The 17,764-nt window shown below is 39.3% G+C and overlaps 1 protein-coding gene across 2 annotated transcripts; it reads right to left on the reverse strand.

Annotated features, from left to right (window-relative positions):
* Positions 1–7,323: 7,323 nt before the first annotated feature.
* On the reverse strand, positions 7,324–11,677 carry LOC112282554 (uncharacterized). Of its 2 annotated transcripts, none has more exons than XM_024520282.3 (8): positions 11,337–11,677; positions 10,658–10,768; positions 9,872–10,008; positions 9,364–9,673; positions 9,102–9,163; positions 8,885–8,966; positions 8,390–8,585; positions 7,324–7,910 (listed from the first exon to the last, which is right to left on the reverse strand). In XM_024520282.3, the coding sequence occupies exons 1-7, from the start codon at positions 11,368–11,370 to the stop codon at positions 8,413–8,415; spliced, it is 909 nt and encodes a 302-aa protein (XP_024376050.1). In that variant the 5' UTR covers positions 11,371–11,677; the 3' UTR covers positions 7,324–7,910; positions 8,390–8,412. The 2 variants fall into 2 exon arrangements, with proteins under 2 accessions (XP_024376050.1, XP_024376048.1); XM_024520280.3 differs by having other exon boundaries at positions 7,324–7,958.
* Between the last annotated feature and the right edge of the window lie 6,087 nt (positions 11,678–17,764).

Below are 17,764 nucleotides of genomic sequence, written 5' to 3' on the forward strand. Positions count from 1 at the left end.
TTGTGTCCATGACAGTTTGTCGAGACTACACTAACTTGAGATATCAGAGCTAGTTCTTTCTTAGTAGAGTGTGGATTACCCCTCTACTTGAAGGTATATTAGCATTTTTAGAGGTTGCGGATTACCCTCCTCTAAATTGATACTTCTTTTGTTATAATATTGGAGACTTATTCTTCTTGGAGAGAGTGGATTACCCCTCTTCTTGAAATTCTTAAGGCATTTTATAGGTTGTAGATTACCCACCTATAAACCAATATTGCCTCTTGTAGAGTCATTTTTGTCCTTCTTTTAGAATGGCCGGAGGTCAAGACATTAGTATGACAGAAAGTTCAGAGTCTAAGTTAGATGCCATTATGAATGCCCTCGCTACGTTATCACAAAGAACTGCAGAGATTGCAGGAGTGGTGGCAAGGCTTCATAATGATGGAGTATCTGGGATAGCACAATCTAAACTACACCAGCCTCAAATTTCGGCACTTGGAGAAACAACTTTACCTCAGGTTCGACAAGAACCACTAGTTCTACAACATAAGGAGCCTCGAGTTAGCGTTCCAGATAAGTTTGATAGAACACTTTCCAAGTTTTGAGGATTCGTCAATCAAATCAGGTTGATAACAGTTTTATAACCCGAACGATATCCAACGGAGGAGTCACGTATTGGGCTTGTTAGAACCTTACTTACGGGACAAGCTCTATCATGGTTTGCTCCTTTGTTTGAGAAACGATCATCCATATTAAACAACTTCGAAACCTTTTTGGAAGCATTTGCAGAAGCATTTGGTGAACACGATAAGGTTCGATGGGCTACAACAAGGGATGCGTTCTACATCAGTCTATGCTTCGGATTTCAGGCAATTAGTATGCGACATCAATTGGGATGAAGAAGCGTTGATGAGTCAATTCTATTGGGGTTTAAGAGATGATGTGAAGGATTTGCTGTTAACTCTTCCTGATCCACGAACGCTCAATGAAGCCATTAGCCAAGCTATGAAGTGCAATAATCGCCTATTCCAATGTCGCCAAGACCAACGTTCAAGACAACATACAATTCGCCATGCTCCAACTATGTCGGTAAGCGGTGTGAATTCGCATTCAGAGGTCGAAGACATGTAAATTGATGCGGTACGTATCAAATCTCTTACTATAGAAGAAAAAAAGCGACGTATGGAGGAAAATTTATGCTTGTATTGCGGTGGAGAAGGCCACAAAGTCGGAAACTGCCCCAAAAAGCAAAATCGAGGCATAGTCAAGACTAGGGGAGTATTTGTTCAGGAAAACGAGGATGCCCAGCCACAGTAGGAACCGTGCGGGTGAACAATGAAATATCCCAACAACAATCAGGTTCCTTTCTTTTTGCCCAACCTGCACTTTGTTTTACAATCCCTCTGTTTATCGGCCCTCAAAAACTGAGAACCTTAGCACTACTAGACTCAGGAGCATCTGCTTGTTTTTTAGACAAAGAATTTGCAAAGCGTCATAAGTTCCCTTTAGTACAAAAATCAAAACCTGTTCATGTTGAGGTCATAGATGGGCGACCTTTATTGTCTGGTAGCATCACCCATGAATCAAAACCTATAGAAGTAACGTTTAAAGACCATAGTAGTCATATTATTTTTAATATTATTAGAACCCCATCAAATCCTATTATTCTTGGTCTTTCTTGGTTGGAAAAACATAATCCATTGATAGATTGGAGGTTGCGGAAGATGACTTTTCCCACAAAACCACCCAAGAAAAAACCTAGTAAAAAACCTCGAAAAAAGAAATCCTTATTCATTGGAGCAAGAGCGTTTATAAGATCATCTAAGGAAGGCACTCCATTTGTCATTTATGCGGCTCCAACTACCGAGGAGAAGATCTCAACAGCAAGTATACCGAAGCAATATAAGGATTTTGAAGACGTGTTTCAAAAGAAGAACGCCGACATACTACCGGAACACCGACCATATGATTGTGCCATAGACTTGCAAGAAGGAGCACAACCACCTTTTGGCCCAATCTACAATCTATCGCAAATGGAGTTGGTAGAGTTACGAAAGTACATCGACGAGAATCTAGCCAAGAACTTCATTCGTCATTCAAAATCATCAGCTGGAGCACCCATCTTATTTGTGAAGAAGAAAGATGGATCATTACGGATGTGTGTGGACTATCGAGGCCTCAACAAGGTAACAAAGAAAAATCGTTACCCATTATCCTTGATTTCTAGTCTCTTAGAACAACTTGGACGTGCGAAGCTCTTTACAAAAATTGATCTAAGGGGAGCTTATAATCTCGTACGAATCAAGGAAGGAGATGAGTGGAAGACAGCATTCCGTACAAGGTATGGTCATTTCGAATACAATGTCATGCCTTTTGGTCTTACCAATGCTCCAGCGGTTTTCCAACATATGATGAATGACATCTTTCGAGAACACCTCGACGATTTTGTTGTCATCTACTTAGACGATATTCTAATATTCTCTAAAAACGAGGAAGAGCATGAGGAGCATGTTCGTTTGGTCTTGGAGAAACTATGCAAGCGAGGACTATATGCCAAATTAGAAAAGTGTTTATTTCACCAAACGAAGATGGAATTTTTGGGGTTCATTGCGACTACAGAAGGTTTGAAGATGGACCCCAAGAAAGTAGAAGCAATCATGTCTTGGGAGGTTCCGAAGACGATTAGAGACGTACAATGCTTTCTTGGTTTTGCTAACTTCTATCGAATCTTCATCAAGAATTATTCTCAAGTTGCTGCTCCTCTCACTCGATTAACATGCAAGGATAAGTTGGAATGGGGACCTTTGGCGGAGAAGGCGTTTCAAGACTTGAAGACAGCATTTACTACAGCTCCAATTTTGGTACATCCAGAATTTACAAAGGCCTTCTATTTAGAAACTGATGCTTCAAATTTTGCTTTGGGAGCTTTGCTTTCACAAATGAGTGAAGACAAGAAGCTCCATCCAATTGCATTCTATTCTCGGAAGTTCTCTGCTGCTGAAATCAATTATGAGATCCACGATAAGGAACTACTTGCTATAGTGGATTCTTTCGAAGAATGGCGTCACTTTCTTGAAGGAGCTGCACATCCAGTAACCGTATATACGGATCACAAAAATTTGGAGTATTTCATGTCGGCTCGAGTTTTAAATCGGTGTCAAGCTCGATGGAATATGTCGCTATCTAGATTCGATTTTGTTATCACTTATCGACTTGGAAGGCAGCAAGGACTATCCGATGCTTTATCAAGGAGATCGTATCTTACACCAAAGGCTGGAGAAGCAGCGTTTGATCAACAATGTACAACGTTATTGAAGCCAGAGAGATTTCAACTTTGTGCTACTATTGTATCATTTGATGCTGACTTCCTAAACCAAGTACGTGCTATGACCATTAAAGATTCAGTAGCCATTGATATCAAGCAACGTACCAATGACGACAAGTTCAAGGTGGAGGGAGATCTTTTATACTTTGAAGAGCGATTGTACATTCCAAAAGGACTAACACGACTCCGAGTTCTTCAATCTCGCCATGATTTTCCAACTGCGGGACATTTTGGATTCAACAAGACCTTGGAGCTTATTTCCCGAGATTTTTGGTGGCTCCAAATGTGGAAGGATGTGAAAGATTTTGTCCTCTCTTGTGACATCTGTTCAAGATCTAAGAATCCTCTGCATTGCCCTTATGGACTTCTACAGCCATTGCCAATTCCACGTCGACCATGGTCTTCAATTTCTATGGACTTCATCACGGACTTGCCATCATCAAACTCATTTGACAGCATCTTTGTTGTGGTAGATCGGCTTACGAAGATGGCACACTTTGTTCCTTGTAAGAAGACATCGTCCAGTGAAGTCACAGCAAGACTCTTTCTCGATAATGTGTATCGATATCATGGACTACCAGATGATATCATATCAGATCGAGGTACCCAGTTCGTGTCAAAGTTTTGGAGATCTCTCTTTGGAATATTGAAGGTGGATATCAAGCTTTCTTCAGCTTTTCATCCTCAAACTGATGGCCAAACGGAACGGGTAAACCAAGTCTTGGAGTAGTACTTACGATGGAGCATCAACTATCAGCAAGTTGATTGGACGACATATCTATCGCTAGCCGAGTTTGCATATAACAACACCCTCCATGCGTCGACTCAACAAACACCATTCTTTTTCAACTATGGGTATCATCCGAAGCTTGATTTATTGAGTCCGTCAACAAATAACAATCCAGCAGCTGAAGGATTTGCGAAGCAACTATCAGAGCTTCAAACTATGTTGAAGCTTCAATTACAATCCGCTCAAGAATCCTATAAGACGTCTGTAGATAGATTTCGGAATCCAGCACCTACTTTCAAAGTTGGAGACAAAGCCTGGCTTCTTCGATGAAATATCAAGACCAAGCGACCATGTGATAAGTTGGACTATCGAAGATTGGGACCATTTATCATCCAGAAGCAAATTAATCCAGTGGCATACCGGCTGGAGTTACCGGCTTCTATGAAGGTACATCCAGTCTTTCATGTTTCTCTGTTGGAACCTTATCGAGAGTCATCTTTTCCTGGAAGAGTGCAATGTCCGCCACCTAGTATTGAAATCGAGAACCACGAAGAATACGAGGTTGAAAAGGTATTGGATTTACGACAAAGGTCGGGAAAGTTAGAATATCTTGTTCATTGGTGCGGCTATGACATTAATGAGCGAACGTGGGAGCCAGCTGAAAATCTTGCGAATGCGCCACAAAAGGTATAGGAGTTTCATCAACGACATCCCGATAAATCTAAATCAATTCGATGATAGCTTCTTTCTGAAGCTTGTTCTCTCAAGAATATAAGAAAAGGGGAGAGCACCAGCAAAATTCATACTTGATGTAGTTATTTTCTCCAAGATAGATCATAGTTTGGTCTTTTGATATGGATAGCCAAGAGATAGATACTATGCCAGTCAGAGTATCGCAACCGAGTAGCTCACGAAGGCAACCCCGAGATGAAGAACTACATGTACCACGACGACGACGGAGGATACCAAGTAACCGATCACTGGTGATCGTATTTGAGATCGAGCCTGCTTACGATGGTCAACCAGAAGGCGTGTTTGCAGGACAATTTCACAATGAGGACACGGAAGTTCATGCTTGGTCAGAAGTCGAAGGCGTGGGCCACTACCGTTGGCTTCAAGGGTCGATGAACCACTTGCCTCGTGAACAATAGTTGGAGTTCATAGCAGAAGATATGCGACAGATCTTCATTTTCTTGCGTTGATACTGATCAACAACATTGCTTCTCAAAGACCTCGAAGCTAAAGGAGGGAATGATGTTAGGAACATATTCCTTAGAACTTTCTAGAAAGAAGTTTCTAGAACCTTCTAGAAAACAAGCCTCTGGAACCTTCTAGAAGAGAAGCCTCTGGAACCTTTTAGAGAGAAGTTTCTAGAAGCTTCTAGAAAAGAATCCCCTGGAACTTTCTAGAAGCTTCCTAGTTAATAGAAGTAGCTCAAGAAGTTTCTAGAACCTTCTAGAAAGGAAGCCTCTGGAACCTTCTAGAAGCTTCCTAGTTAATAGAAGTAGCTCGAGAAGCTTCCTAAGTAGGAGTATATATAGAGATCGAGGCTGAAGAGTTCTTCAGTCTCGACAACACATCTCTTGGAGTTCTAGCTCACCTTTTTGGTGTTGTTCTTGTACTCATCTGTTTAATTTAGTTCTGCCACTTCTTCTTGAACTTCTTGTTAGATTTCAAGTCTGTATTTTGTATCGGTGATAAAATTTGCATATTGTTGCTACAAATTGTTGAGAGTAGCATTATAAAATCATTAGGCATAGAGCTCAAAAGCTCCCAATCTTAATTTTCAATGAATATTTTTCAATAAATATTTTTTGTGGTCAATGACATGGATTTCTACTAATTCTATATATGTGTATTTAAAAACATAACCATTTCTACTATTTCTATTTCCAATTCTTTTCAAAAGATTTCTAAATTGCTTGCAATTTAAATTACTTGTAATTAGCAATGTAAAAATAATAGCTACAATGCATGAAAAACAAACAAAGCTTCCAATATCAGTTATTTTTGAAGAAATTTAATTAAAAATAATGTTTACTCAAATATGAACTACCTAAAATGTATGTTCCACAAAATTATAGAAACAAAATATTATTAGTGTTTCTTGAATTATCCGACATCAAAAAGATAATTGCAACCTACAATTCATTGGATGGTTATAGTAGTCAAGTCATCAATGACAATTAAAAACTACGTTGTTGTCGAATTTCAAGCAGAATTTCAAGCTAAATACGAAGTTCAAAGACGGGATTTACAACTTCTCATGAAAAGGCACCTTCTAAAAAAAAGGATAATAGATGAAGTGAAAAGAGATCACTAGGTATCATTATTAGATGTCGTAATAAGAAAATAGATGCAGTGAAGACAGATGAATAATAAAGGTAATCATTGCTGCGGACAAAGTGGAACTGCACAATCTTTATTAAAAGCACAAAAGTAAGACCTGGAGGAAGGACATTGTACATAGACAAGAGTTTCAGACACTGTACAAGATCTGGAACTACTATGAAGAAGCACTAATCTAATATATAATATTGAGAGTTCTGCATATCATCTGCCAATCCAGACTTTCATGCAGCCTACCCTTTAATATCTACTGGCACAATGTGCCAAACCCAATAGACACTGAACTATTCTAACTGCCTAAATAACAAGACCATTAAACAAAATCGCTAATAGGAGTTTCTGAACGAATCAACACATCAAAAGTAAAGATCACTACTAACGATGGACAGCAAGCACATTCAGCGGATGAAACAATTGTGGTGTAGTTAGTAAGAAATTGTAGCGTTAGATGAGGGAAATATAGGTAGCAACTTTCATCCATGTAACACTTAAATGGTAAGGAGGTAGCTCAGCATACCAGCAATCCATTTGAAAACTGGTTGACCGATTATTTTACTTTAGTTGCACCAGTATAAAACGTGAACGAGTCACCACCATTGAACACACCATGGAACGACTGAGCAACCGAGCTACTGAATGACGATGAACCAAGGCAAGTACGAGTCGCAGCCGCTTAAAACGTTTAACTACCATGAATTACCTCATCTCGAATCCTCAGTGGGACTAATCAGCACAGTAAAAGGATTACCCTGTAAGAATTTGAAAGGAGAGGCTGGAGGAATCTTGATCCTGGAATACCACTATAGCAGTCTTCCACAAACACACCATCCGAGGAAACTCCGATATGAATGATTCATAGATGGATCCACAAGAGCTCTAGAAAAGTAACCAGAGTTGCCTAAAGTCGCAATACAGACGTTTATAAGACTGCATCGAGTGGGAGAAGTTTTTTAGCCACTAGAAAGATTTCAGGAGGAGTTCCTCAATTGCAAGTTTACATGGAAGATCGTGAGTATAGCACCTAACGAACCGACCAACCTAACAAACTAAGTCTGAGAAAGATCAGATCCACTTGTATTGCCTTCCTAACTGCCAAAAACTGATCCATACTATTGCAAGGCTATCCCATACCTCCCCGAGTCAAGCCTACTCCCGAACATGATAATGAAACAAATATGCTGGTCCAATCAGCGCACAATTCACAGCTGGACACGACGCATTGATAAGTGCCCAGTGAAAAGCCTGTGATCAACCTACTTCATCGTTCATCGTTCCAAAATTCGCCACGTCCGAGAGAATCTTCCTCCCGCGAAATAAATATGCCAAGACACTCTAGGCCGAACCCGTCCAAAAATCGCACATAAAATTTCATCCTCTTCCGCACCTCACATCGTCCGTTGTCTAAACGTGAACCAGCCATTACGCCATTCGAATCTCTTGAAACTATCGAACAAACATCACTTTGGCCGTCGCGCCAATCAAACGTAATTGTCAATTGTGTGCGTACGATCCCAAAAAGTACGCCTGTAATTCACGTCGGGCCCGTCACCTCACATGAGAACGTCAAACACACTGCACGTACGAGGGTCCAGAGGTCACCATTCCGCCTACCCCTTTAGCCCAATCTCGAACGAGTTGAACAACCACGAGCCAACAATCAAACGGCCTAATGCATCCTAGCATAAGATTAGAACGAACACCCTGGAAAGAGACCTTCCTGACTGTAGAGAAACATCCGTGGTCTGGCAGCCAAACGTGCCACGACTCTGATTGCAACTGCATCTGTAAGTGATCCGTGAACAAGCCTGTGCACTACTGCAAAGTCCAGTACTAGCGAGCGTGTGTAGCAAACTAAGTCGACAGAATGAAGCTTTCGTAATCAAAGAACCCTCACTGATGGTATGCACACGGTTGCAGGGTTCGTTGACTTCCCACACATACCTAGTACGGTGAAGTAACACGGCAAGACTGGGAGGAAAAAAGCATGGCTGGCACGGCTTTACCTGACAATTGACGTTTATTTCCTTTACCGACGACCTCCTCCACCACCCCGAGATCGATTGCTGTAATCATCCCCACGATCACGCCCACCCCCACCTCTATAAGGGTCATCCCGAGCGGGACCTCGCGGGCCAGGATGCCGCGCAAAGGTAAGTCGCAGAACATATGACTCGTGATCAGTTTCGTCGAACTTGTACCCTGAATAAATCGTAAAGACGAAGATCCAATTACCATCAATCATTAACCTAGAATTCCTATGTTTAAACCACAACAGCGAGGTCACATTCAGTACAAAAAGGAAAAGAAAAAAGAGAGAAAAGATCCCACTGAGTGTGCAATAGAACAAGGTCTGCTGCCAACTATTCAATGCAGAGGACAGAATACAACTTTTCTCGATCTACTGAAATTCCAACAATCGATTCTAGACATTACATGCGTCCGCATAATCCAGATTCGAAAGAGCTGCAAATGGACATAACAAAGAGTCATGAAGGTACCTTGCAACGCTTCTAGGGCTGTTGCTGCACATCTTGCATCTGCAAACTCTACGAAGCACAGTACCACCTTCCCTCCATCAGCCTGTTACAACACACCGCAGTTCAGCAATTGGGAAAGGATAAAACGAAAAGACAAATGAACCCACAGAACTTCACGAGCTGGGACAATTGAACTAGGCAGCTAACACCAGCAATGCGTGTGTTAGTAGTTTCTCACCCGCTTAGCGTCCTTGTGAACAAGTCGAACTTCTTTAAATCCAATAAATGGGCGGAAAATATCTGTGCTGGAGAGTGAAGAAACCGCACATATAACAGGGACCGAAACCACTGCGTGCAACAGCACAACAGGGACCCATTCCCCACTAACTACGATAGCCAACTACGCCAAGGCCTGCGAAGATAAGACCCCTGCAAATAAAACAAACCCAACCACATTTTATGCGCAATGCAAAGGACCACGCACTGCAAGAGGAGGATACGTGCAGCTTCTCTGCGGGAGCAGTCCTGGGGAAGACCATCTACGAACAACGTTGAAGAAGCATCAGGTGGCAGCACCTCCAGACCCCCCCGCAGAACATCCGGTTCCGGGGCACCACCGTTTAAACCTAAAGCGCCAGGTCGCCCGCCCATACCAACGTCCAAAGGGCCCATCCGTGCTCCCATCAACTGAGATTCATCAGGAATACCTCCCAGACCGAGTGGCCCAAGACCGCCTCCACCACCAAGCGGGCCAATACCAGGGCCAAGACCCATGTCGCTGCCACCCAAACCTCCTCCTCCATAACCCATCTACATCACCCCACGATATCAATTCAGGTCATCGTCCCATGCACGATGCCTCCAAGCTAACCAACGTCTCAACCACAATTCATTAATTTGTAATTCAAAACCAAGGTGAAATTGAACAAGAATCCTGAATGTTCCAAGCGTCAACTCACCATCCTGAGTGCCGAATGACCTTACAACTCTAAAACGGTGATAACTTACCAGATCTCCACCACCACCCAAACCATCACCATCCCTCCAACCGCCACGACCGAGTTGGTCCTCGTACACTCTGTCTCGAGGGTAACCAATGTCACGATCTCTCGCTGCACCGTAACCTGCTCTGGGAAGTCCCTCTTCTGTGTCAAAAGTAAACGACAAACAACATTACTCAATACTAACCGGCATAGCTCCAATCAAAGACATACCAATCGCTGCCGTTCAATTGCGAAGGCCATATGCCACTACATCCTGAACCACATAATTGATACTGAACTGTCCCGGAAAAAACAAAACAAAACAAAACAAAAAAACAAACAAACAAAAAATGTGGGACGTGTGATTATCATTCTAACAACATGGAAAAGGAACGCAGCGAGACACTCAAATGATGCAGAGGCAAGCAGTAGATCCGCCAACATTTACGAGTGCATTTCAACAACCTCAAGGCTATCATGCACATTGCTAAACAAAAAAGTGTATAAAACCCCTACATCACATTCAATAAAAACGAAAGAACGTGCATCCTCATCGGGCAATTGATCATTGCCTTCATACAGTTGGTCGAAATAGATGCTCTAAAAGACCTTGGAGCTTGGGCTCTGTACTCGTGAAGACGCGACCCAACTGCAACCGGTCACGCATCATGATAGACTCGTGCGGCATTCAACATGTATAAAATCACTTACACTAAACCACCTCCCCAGCCAACACGAACTTCACAAATACCCTATGCGCTGTGGGAATGAGTACTGCAACTACGTCAATAAAAATAAAATAAAAACTGACCGTAATCTCGACGAGAGCGCTTCGTGGGAGTGGATCCTGCCCGCCGACCATCTGCTGCCGCGCCGTAGCGCCAACTGCCTCCGTAGTCCCCCATCGCTGGACCGTCTAGCCCTGCCCGCACAAACCCTCGAGTTAAAATACTTTCCCACCGCTCTCAACATTCTCTACACCAATCAACCACATTTCTGACATCTACTACCGTGCCAACACTCTGAACTTCAAAACCACACTCCCTCTAACAACCTGTTCCGCAAAACATGCAACCATGAAAACTCAGTCTGGACTAATGCACCAAACGTCAAAGGAGCATAGCGAAATTCCACCCATCAACCGCCACTCCGTCAGTTACACAAAAAAATCCCAAACAATTGATATTTCTCCTACCGACCAATCCGCAAGAATCAGAGCCAAACATTGCATCAACGCAACACATAACGCTTAACATCACAAAAACCACCAAGCAGCACCACCCCGTTCCACCCAACGCGCTTCTAACAAACCCTGACCCGTCACCCCATCACCACCGCCGAGCTCAAGGCCTGCACAGACCCTAGCATTCCCAAACTAACCCCTATTTCCCAACACACACATATACACACGCAATCCCGTTGCTCGTGCCACAACCAGCACAAGTTCTAAGTCACACGACGACGACGACGAGCAAGTTAAGATCACGCACTCGGCTGCTGGATCCCGTTTATAAAAGGGTACATGTGTTCTGGTGCGGTGCGAAACAAAAGCTCACTCTCGATCGCTTAACTCCCTCTCTCTCCCTCTCACCCCTCGGTAAACCCCCGCTTTATGTCAGAATCTCTCTATGTGTGTGTATAATGCGTAAACTGCTTTGTTCAGTGTGTCTCTCTGTGTGTGTGTGCGTGTATATGCAGAGGCTGTGGTGCTTGTAAGCGAAGATGGCGACAAGAAGAGAAATTGTGAACAGGCTTGAGAGAAGGTAGAGAAGGGACGCTGTTATCTCCATGCACTAAGTGCACTGCACTGCGTGAGAGATGGATACCAATGGACGACGACGATGATGAGGACCAGTTGAAGTGTTGAGATCCGAGGGTTGGGGTCACCGGCTCAGGCCGGCTGCTTGTCGGATTGGGACCGTTCACAGCGGCAGGGGTTTCTTCGTTCGTCGTCGTCGACTTCTAGCGACGAATTTCGCATTTATCGTTGTATCTTCGTTCCTTCATTTATCGTTGTATCTTCGTTCCTTCATTTATCGTTGTATCTTCGTTCCTTCATTCATCGTTGTATCTTCGTTCCTTCATTTATCGTTGTATCTTCGTTCCTGCATTTATCGTTATATCTTCGTTCCTGCATTTTATCGTTGTATCTTCGTTCCTGTATTTATCGTTGTATCTTCGTTCCTGCATTTATCGTTGTATCTTCGTTCCTGTATTTATCGTTGTATCTTCGTTCCTGCATTTATCGTTGTATCTTCGTTCCTGCATTTATCGTTGTATCTTTGTTCGTCGGTCCTTGTCAAGGTGCCACGAAACCGCTTTCACACAGACACACATGTCGTGGGTTCGATGCACGGAGGCGTCCTGTGAACAGTGGTAGGGTCTTTTTGTCGCGGTCATGGGCTTCCACATGAATGGTCTTTTGTTGGCCATAGGTTTGGTATAATTAGAAAAATAAATAAATAAATAAATAAATAAAAATAAAACCACTACCATCACTTTGAAGTATGTTGAATTCAAGCTGTACAAAGTGAAAATTTAATGTAAAATTCTGATGTATGGACGTGACAATTTTTTTTTTAAATATAAATTTTGGATAAATAATAATCTATAAGTATGTTTTACTGATTTTAAATTTAAAATGTAGAGTGATGTGATGATGTTCAAATCATCAGACACGGTTATAATCATCTACCTTTTTCAAAAATTGATTTTTGATTTTGCAGCCTGTAACTACCTATGTAATTTTTTTAATTACACAAACATCCAGAGAAAATCATTATTTTCTTATTTAAAACAGCTTCAAACTACCTGAATATAAACAAAGTTAAATTACATAAAGATACAAATTATAATAAAATTTTATTTCCAATGTATATAAAACATTAAGGAGATATATTATTATCATTATTGTTATTATTTTATGTTAAAGTAAGAGGTATTTGTCCATATGCTAAAGTGTGTCTATATATATATATATATATATACTTTTTTTTGGCAAAAAAAGAGTTCTAATGGCTACACCTCAATCACTCACTTTTAGATGCTACTTCTACTGCAAAATAAAGTAAAAACAATTTAATTTTTTTTAAAAAAAATATTCTCTATGCTAAGTAACATAAATTCACAATTTGATTATTACTTATATGATATTTAATAATTATAAATATAATTTTTATTTTCAATTACTATATATTTTTACAAGTGAATATACATTGATGTTTATTATTTTTGAAAAAGAAAAAAAAAAAAAAAAACTTCAAATCCTTACAACTAAAATATATGAATAAGTAATACATATTATTTTTGATTGTGACAAATTCCCAATTATTTTGCATTAAGAAAGACCAATTCTTTGATTGAAATTTGACAAGATTAAATAAAGACTAGAATGTGATATCTTAACATAACTTGAAATAAGCTTGTTGACAATTTGTCAATGACCATGAAAGGTTGGTAGAAGGATTGGACACAATTATAATAAAGCATTTATGGCAAGTTGTCAAGAAATTTTATTATTCTTCAAGAATGATTTTTTTGGATAAGTATTTGAAATATTATTAAAAATTGAAAAGAAAAGTTCTAAAAAGATGTGTCTGTTCATATATATATATATATATATATATTTATATCAACAAAAATCAGAAATGATATTTCTAATAAGTAAAATTATATATATATATATATATCAACAAAAATCAGAAATGATATTTCTAATAAGTAAAATTATATATATATATATATATATATATATATATATGAGAATTAAATCAATTTCATTTGATGTTAAATAAGATTAACAAAAAAAAAAAGTTACAAAGGAGTTTTTTTTTTTTTTTTTTTTTTTTTTTATCATGTACAACTGTCATATCTTTTAGAGCCAAAATCCCATATATATTTTTCAATGCAATAAAAACCTTCTTATTCTATTGTTTATGTTCATATAATACCAATTATTTTATAGTGTACATTTCTTTCTAAAATTTAGTATGAAAGTAAAGAAAATGATTCAAGGTTTTAAACATGTAACAATGCAAGAAGATTACAAAAAAAATAAATGAGTTGAAATCGAGATTGGAAGAATTTTGGAAGGATTTATCCATGGATAAAAAGAAAAATACTTATAAAAGATTTAAGTATGGTAATTTTTGTATATAAAAAAGAGAAATGTTGAAAATGATCCAAGCTTTTACTAAATTGATTGACTTATTCAAACCATCATTCCATTCTCCTATCCCTCTCTTTTATTTTCTCTGTTTCCATCTCTATCTCTATTATCCCATTTCCCATCCCTATTCCCTACATTTCCAATCTCCTTCTCCATTCCTCATGATCCTCCATTGTGTGTCCCTATTTCCAATCTTGACTTCCTTTCTTTGTTCTTGTCCTCCCATCTTGAATTTTTGTAGTTCCCCTCAACTCTTATTTTTTTTTACCTTTTGAGTAATTTAATGTCACGGCCATAATCATGTAAGCTAATAATTACATATAGAAATAGGTAGAAGTAAGTAAAAGTAGATAAAAGTAAGTTAATTCTATAATATTTAATATAGAAGCTTCCTAGAAACTTCCTAGATGCTGCTTTGACTTCATAGGTGTCTTTAATTGACTTTTTGGATTAGAAACGTGGTCAACAAATTGGCCATGTACCACACATGTTGTTAGCTTGAAGATCAAGCTAACTATGTGGCCCACACGTAGAAAAACTTGCCTTGTAAGTCAAGGCATGTGTCCTACAAAGTCAACACATATTGGAGGTCCTATAGAACATCGCCACGTAGCCCCTAGTTAGATAGTATATATAGAGACAAGAGTGAAGGCTTCTTCACTCTTGTCAACTCCTTTCTTGCTTCTAGTCCAGGTTTAAGAGTCTTTAATTTCTTGTCTTGTGGCAATAGCCATTCCAGTTTCCTTTTAATATACCTACTTGTTTATATTTTGACTTATTATATCAAGATAGCCTTTTTGTGTATATTTTCCCTCATCGAGTCTTTGTCCTTGACAGATTGACAAGAGTACACTTACAATATCAGAGCTTTGTTTTTCTTGAGTGAGAGTGGATTACCCCTTTCTCTTGACAAGACATAAGCGTATTAGAAGTTTACGGATTACCTACTTCTAAACTGATATTGTTCTTAGTATCTTCTTTGTTATCAAGTCTTTCTTTTCTTTTGTCTTAAGCAGTATCAAACAAATTTTTCTTCTTAGTGTCATTATGGCAGAGCTTATTGAAATGAAGAGTGTAATGGCACAAATGCAAGAACAAATGAGGGAGTTAATGCTTGCGATGCATCAACTCAATTCACCAACACATGAAAGAACAAGAATAGCAGAAAGTGGAGATATAGAGATGATTGGAGCTGCTTCAACATCTACAACAAATCACATTCCTTCTCCAATTGTACAACACCCTGTAAGCACTAGAGAACCAAGAATTACCTTACCCGAGAAATTTGATGGTACGAGATCTAAGTTTCGAGGGTTCATCAATCAAGTACAATTGGCAATTGAACTTCAACCACAAAGCTATCCAACTCCAGGATCACAAGTCAGGTTTATTGGCACTCTACTTTCTAGTTCTGCATTATCGTGGTTTTCGTCTTTTCTTAAACAACGAAATCCAATATTGGACAATTTGGAAGCTTTTTTGGCGGAGTTTCAATCTATGTATGGTGAACACGATGCAACTCGTGTTGCAACAAATAAGATCTGAATTCTGCGACAAGAAAATCGCTCAGTAACAGTGTATGCTTCACAATTTCGACAACTTGCAATTGACATCAAGTGGGATGATGCTGCACTCATTAGTCAATTTCTTTATAGATTGCAATACGAAGTAAAGAAATTGATGCTCAACTTACCTGATCCTCAAACTTTGAGTCAAGCAATCGATTTTGCGGTAAAATGTGATAATCAACTTTTCAAATTTCAATCCGAGAATCATTCACGGGAACCTCAACATTATTACTCAATGGCAACATCAACATCTTTGCTAAACGTACATTCGGAAGTAGAAGACATGAAAATTGACGCGGTACGTTTTAAACCCCTAACTGAGCAAGAAAAGATTTGTCGTCGTCAAGAAGGATTATGTTTATATTGCGGAGAACCTAAGCACACTGCTCAACATTGTCCAAAGAAACGACGCAACTATAAAATGAGAGGTACGACGGTCAAAGAAAACAACATGTTGAAAAATGGATTCGTCCAACTACAATAGGGACCATGCAGCTGGAACCTTGTACAATTCCTAATGAAGGTCCTATCCTCTCCTCAGAATCCTCTCCTTGTTTTATAATAGACTTATATTTAAGACCTAAGAATTACAAAGCCTCTGCTTTATTAGATTCGGGAGCCTCAACATGTTTTTTAGATGAACAATTTGTTAAAAGTCGTAAAATACCTTTTGTACAGAAACCTAAACCAGTACATGTAGAAGTCATAGATGGTCGTCCCTTGTCTTCTGGAGATGTCACTCATGAAACTTATCCTATAAAAGTAACAATAGACGGTCATGATAGCTACATAGTTTTTAACATAATTAAATCCCCGTCCAATCCAGTTATTTTAGGTTTATCCTGGCTAAAAAAATATAATCCTCGAATAGATTGGAATTCGCGTAAACTTGTCTTTTCCCAGAGCGTTATTAATAGTTCTACCAACCAAGTAAAAAATTATAAGTCTAGTATAGTAAAACCCGTACTGATAGGTGCAAAAGCATTTATACACACAGCAAAAGAAGGATCAACTTTTGCTATTTATGCTGCACCTATTTCTAAAAACGTAAAGACTTCAAGTGGCATTCCAAGTCAATATCAGGAGTATCAAGACGTTTTTGAGAAAAAGAATGCAGATATTCTTCCTGAGCATCGCCCATATGATTGTTCAATCGACCTCAAGGAAGGAACTCAGCCACCATTTGGACCAATTTACAGTTTATCGCAAGATGAGATGGCTGAACTCAAGACATATATTGACGAGAATTTAGCGAAGAATTTCATACGCCATTCAAAATCTCCAGCAGGAGCTCCAATTCTATTCGTAAAGAAAAAAGATGGATCTTTACGAATGTGTGTTCATTATCGAGGACTCAACAAGATCACAATCAAGAACAAGTATCCATTACCTTTGATATCAGGACTCCTTGACCAGTTGAATCAAGCTAAGATCTATACAAAAATAGATCTAAGAGGAGCATATAATCTAGTACGGATCAAAGAAGGAGATGAATGAAAGACTGTATTTCGAACCAGGTATGGACATTTCGAATATAATGTCATGCCCTTTGGACTCACAAATGCACGAGCTGCTTTTCAACATCTCATGAATGATGTATGTCGTGAATTCTTAGATAATTTTGTCGTCTGCTATCTAGACGATATCCTGATCTATTCTAAGAACGTCGAAGAACATGAAATACATGTTCGTAAAGTATTACAAAAACTTAGAGATGCAGGATTATATGCCAAGATGGAAAAGTGTGTATTTCACACTAATCAAGTTGACTTTTTAGGATACATCATTTCAAATGATGGTCTCATGATGGATTCTAAGAAAGTCCAGACAATCATGGATTGGAAGATTCCAAGGACAGTAAGAGATGTCCAATGTTTCTTGGGATTTGCCAATTACTATCGGATCTTCATCAAAGATTTCTCACAAGTTGCAGCTCTACTTACACGCTTGACTAGTAAAGATAAATTCCAATGGAACCAAGAAGCGAAAGCAGCATTTGAAGCCTTAAAGACATCGTTTGTCTCTGCACCAATCTTATATCGTGTTGACTTTTCCAAGGCATTTTTTATGGAAACAGATGTATCAGATTTTGCCTTGGGTGCAGTTTTATCACAAATGGGATGAGATGACAAACTTCATCCGATAGCTTTTCATTCAAGAAAATTCTCAGCAGCTGAGATTA

The sequence above is a fragment of the Physcomitrium patens genome, chromosome 5 (genome assembly GCF_059467195.1).
Source record: "Physcomitrium patens ecotype Gransden chromosome 5, ASM5946719v1, whole genome shotgun sequence".
In the NCBI taxonomy this organism is placed as follows: domain Eukaryota; kingdom Viridiplantae; phylum Streptophyta; class Bryopsida; order Funariales; family Funariaceae; genus Physcomitrium; species Physcomitrium patens.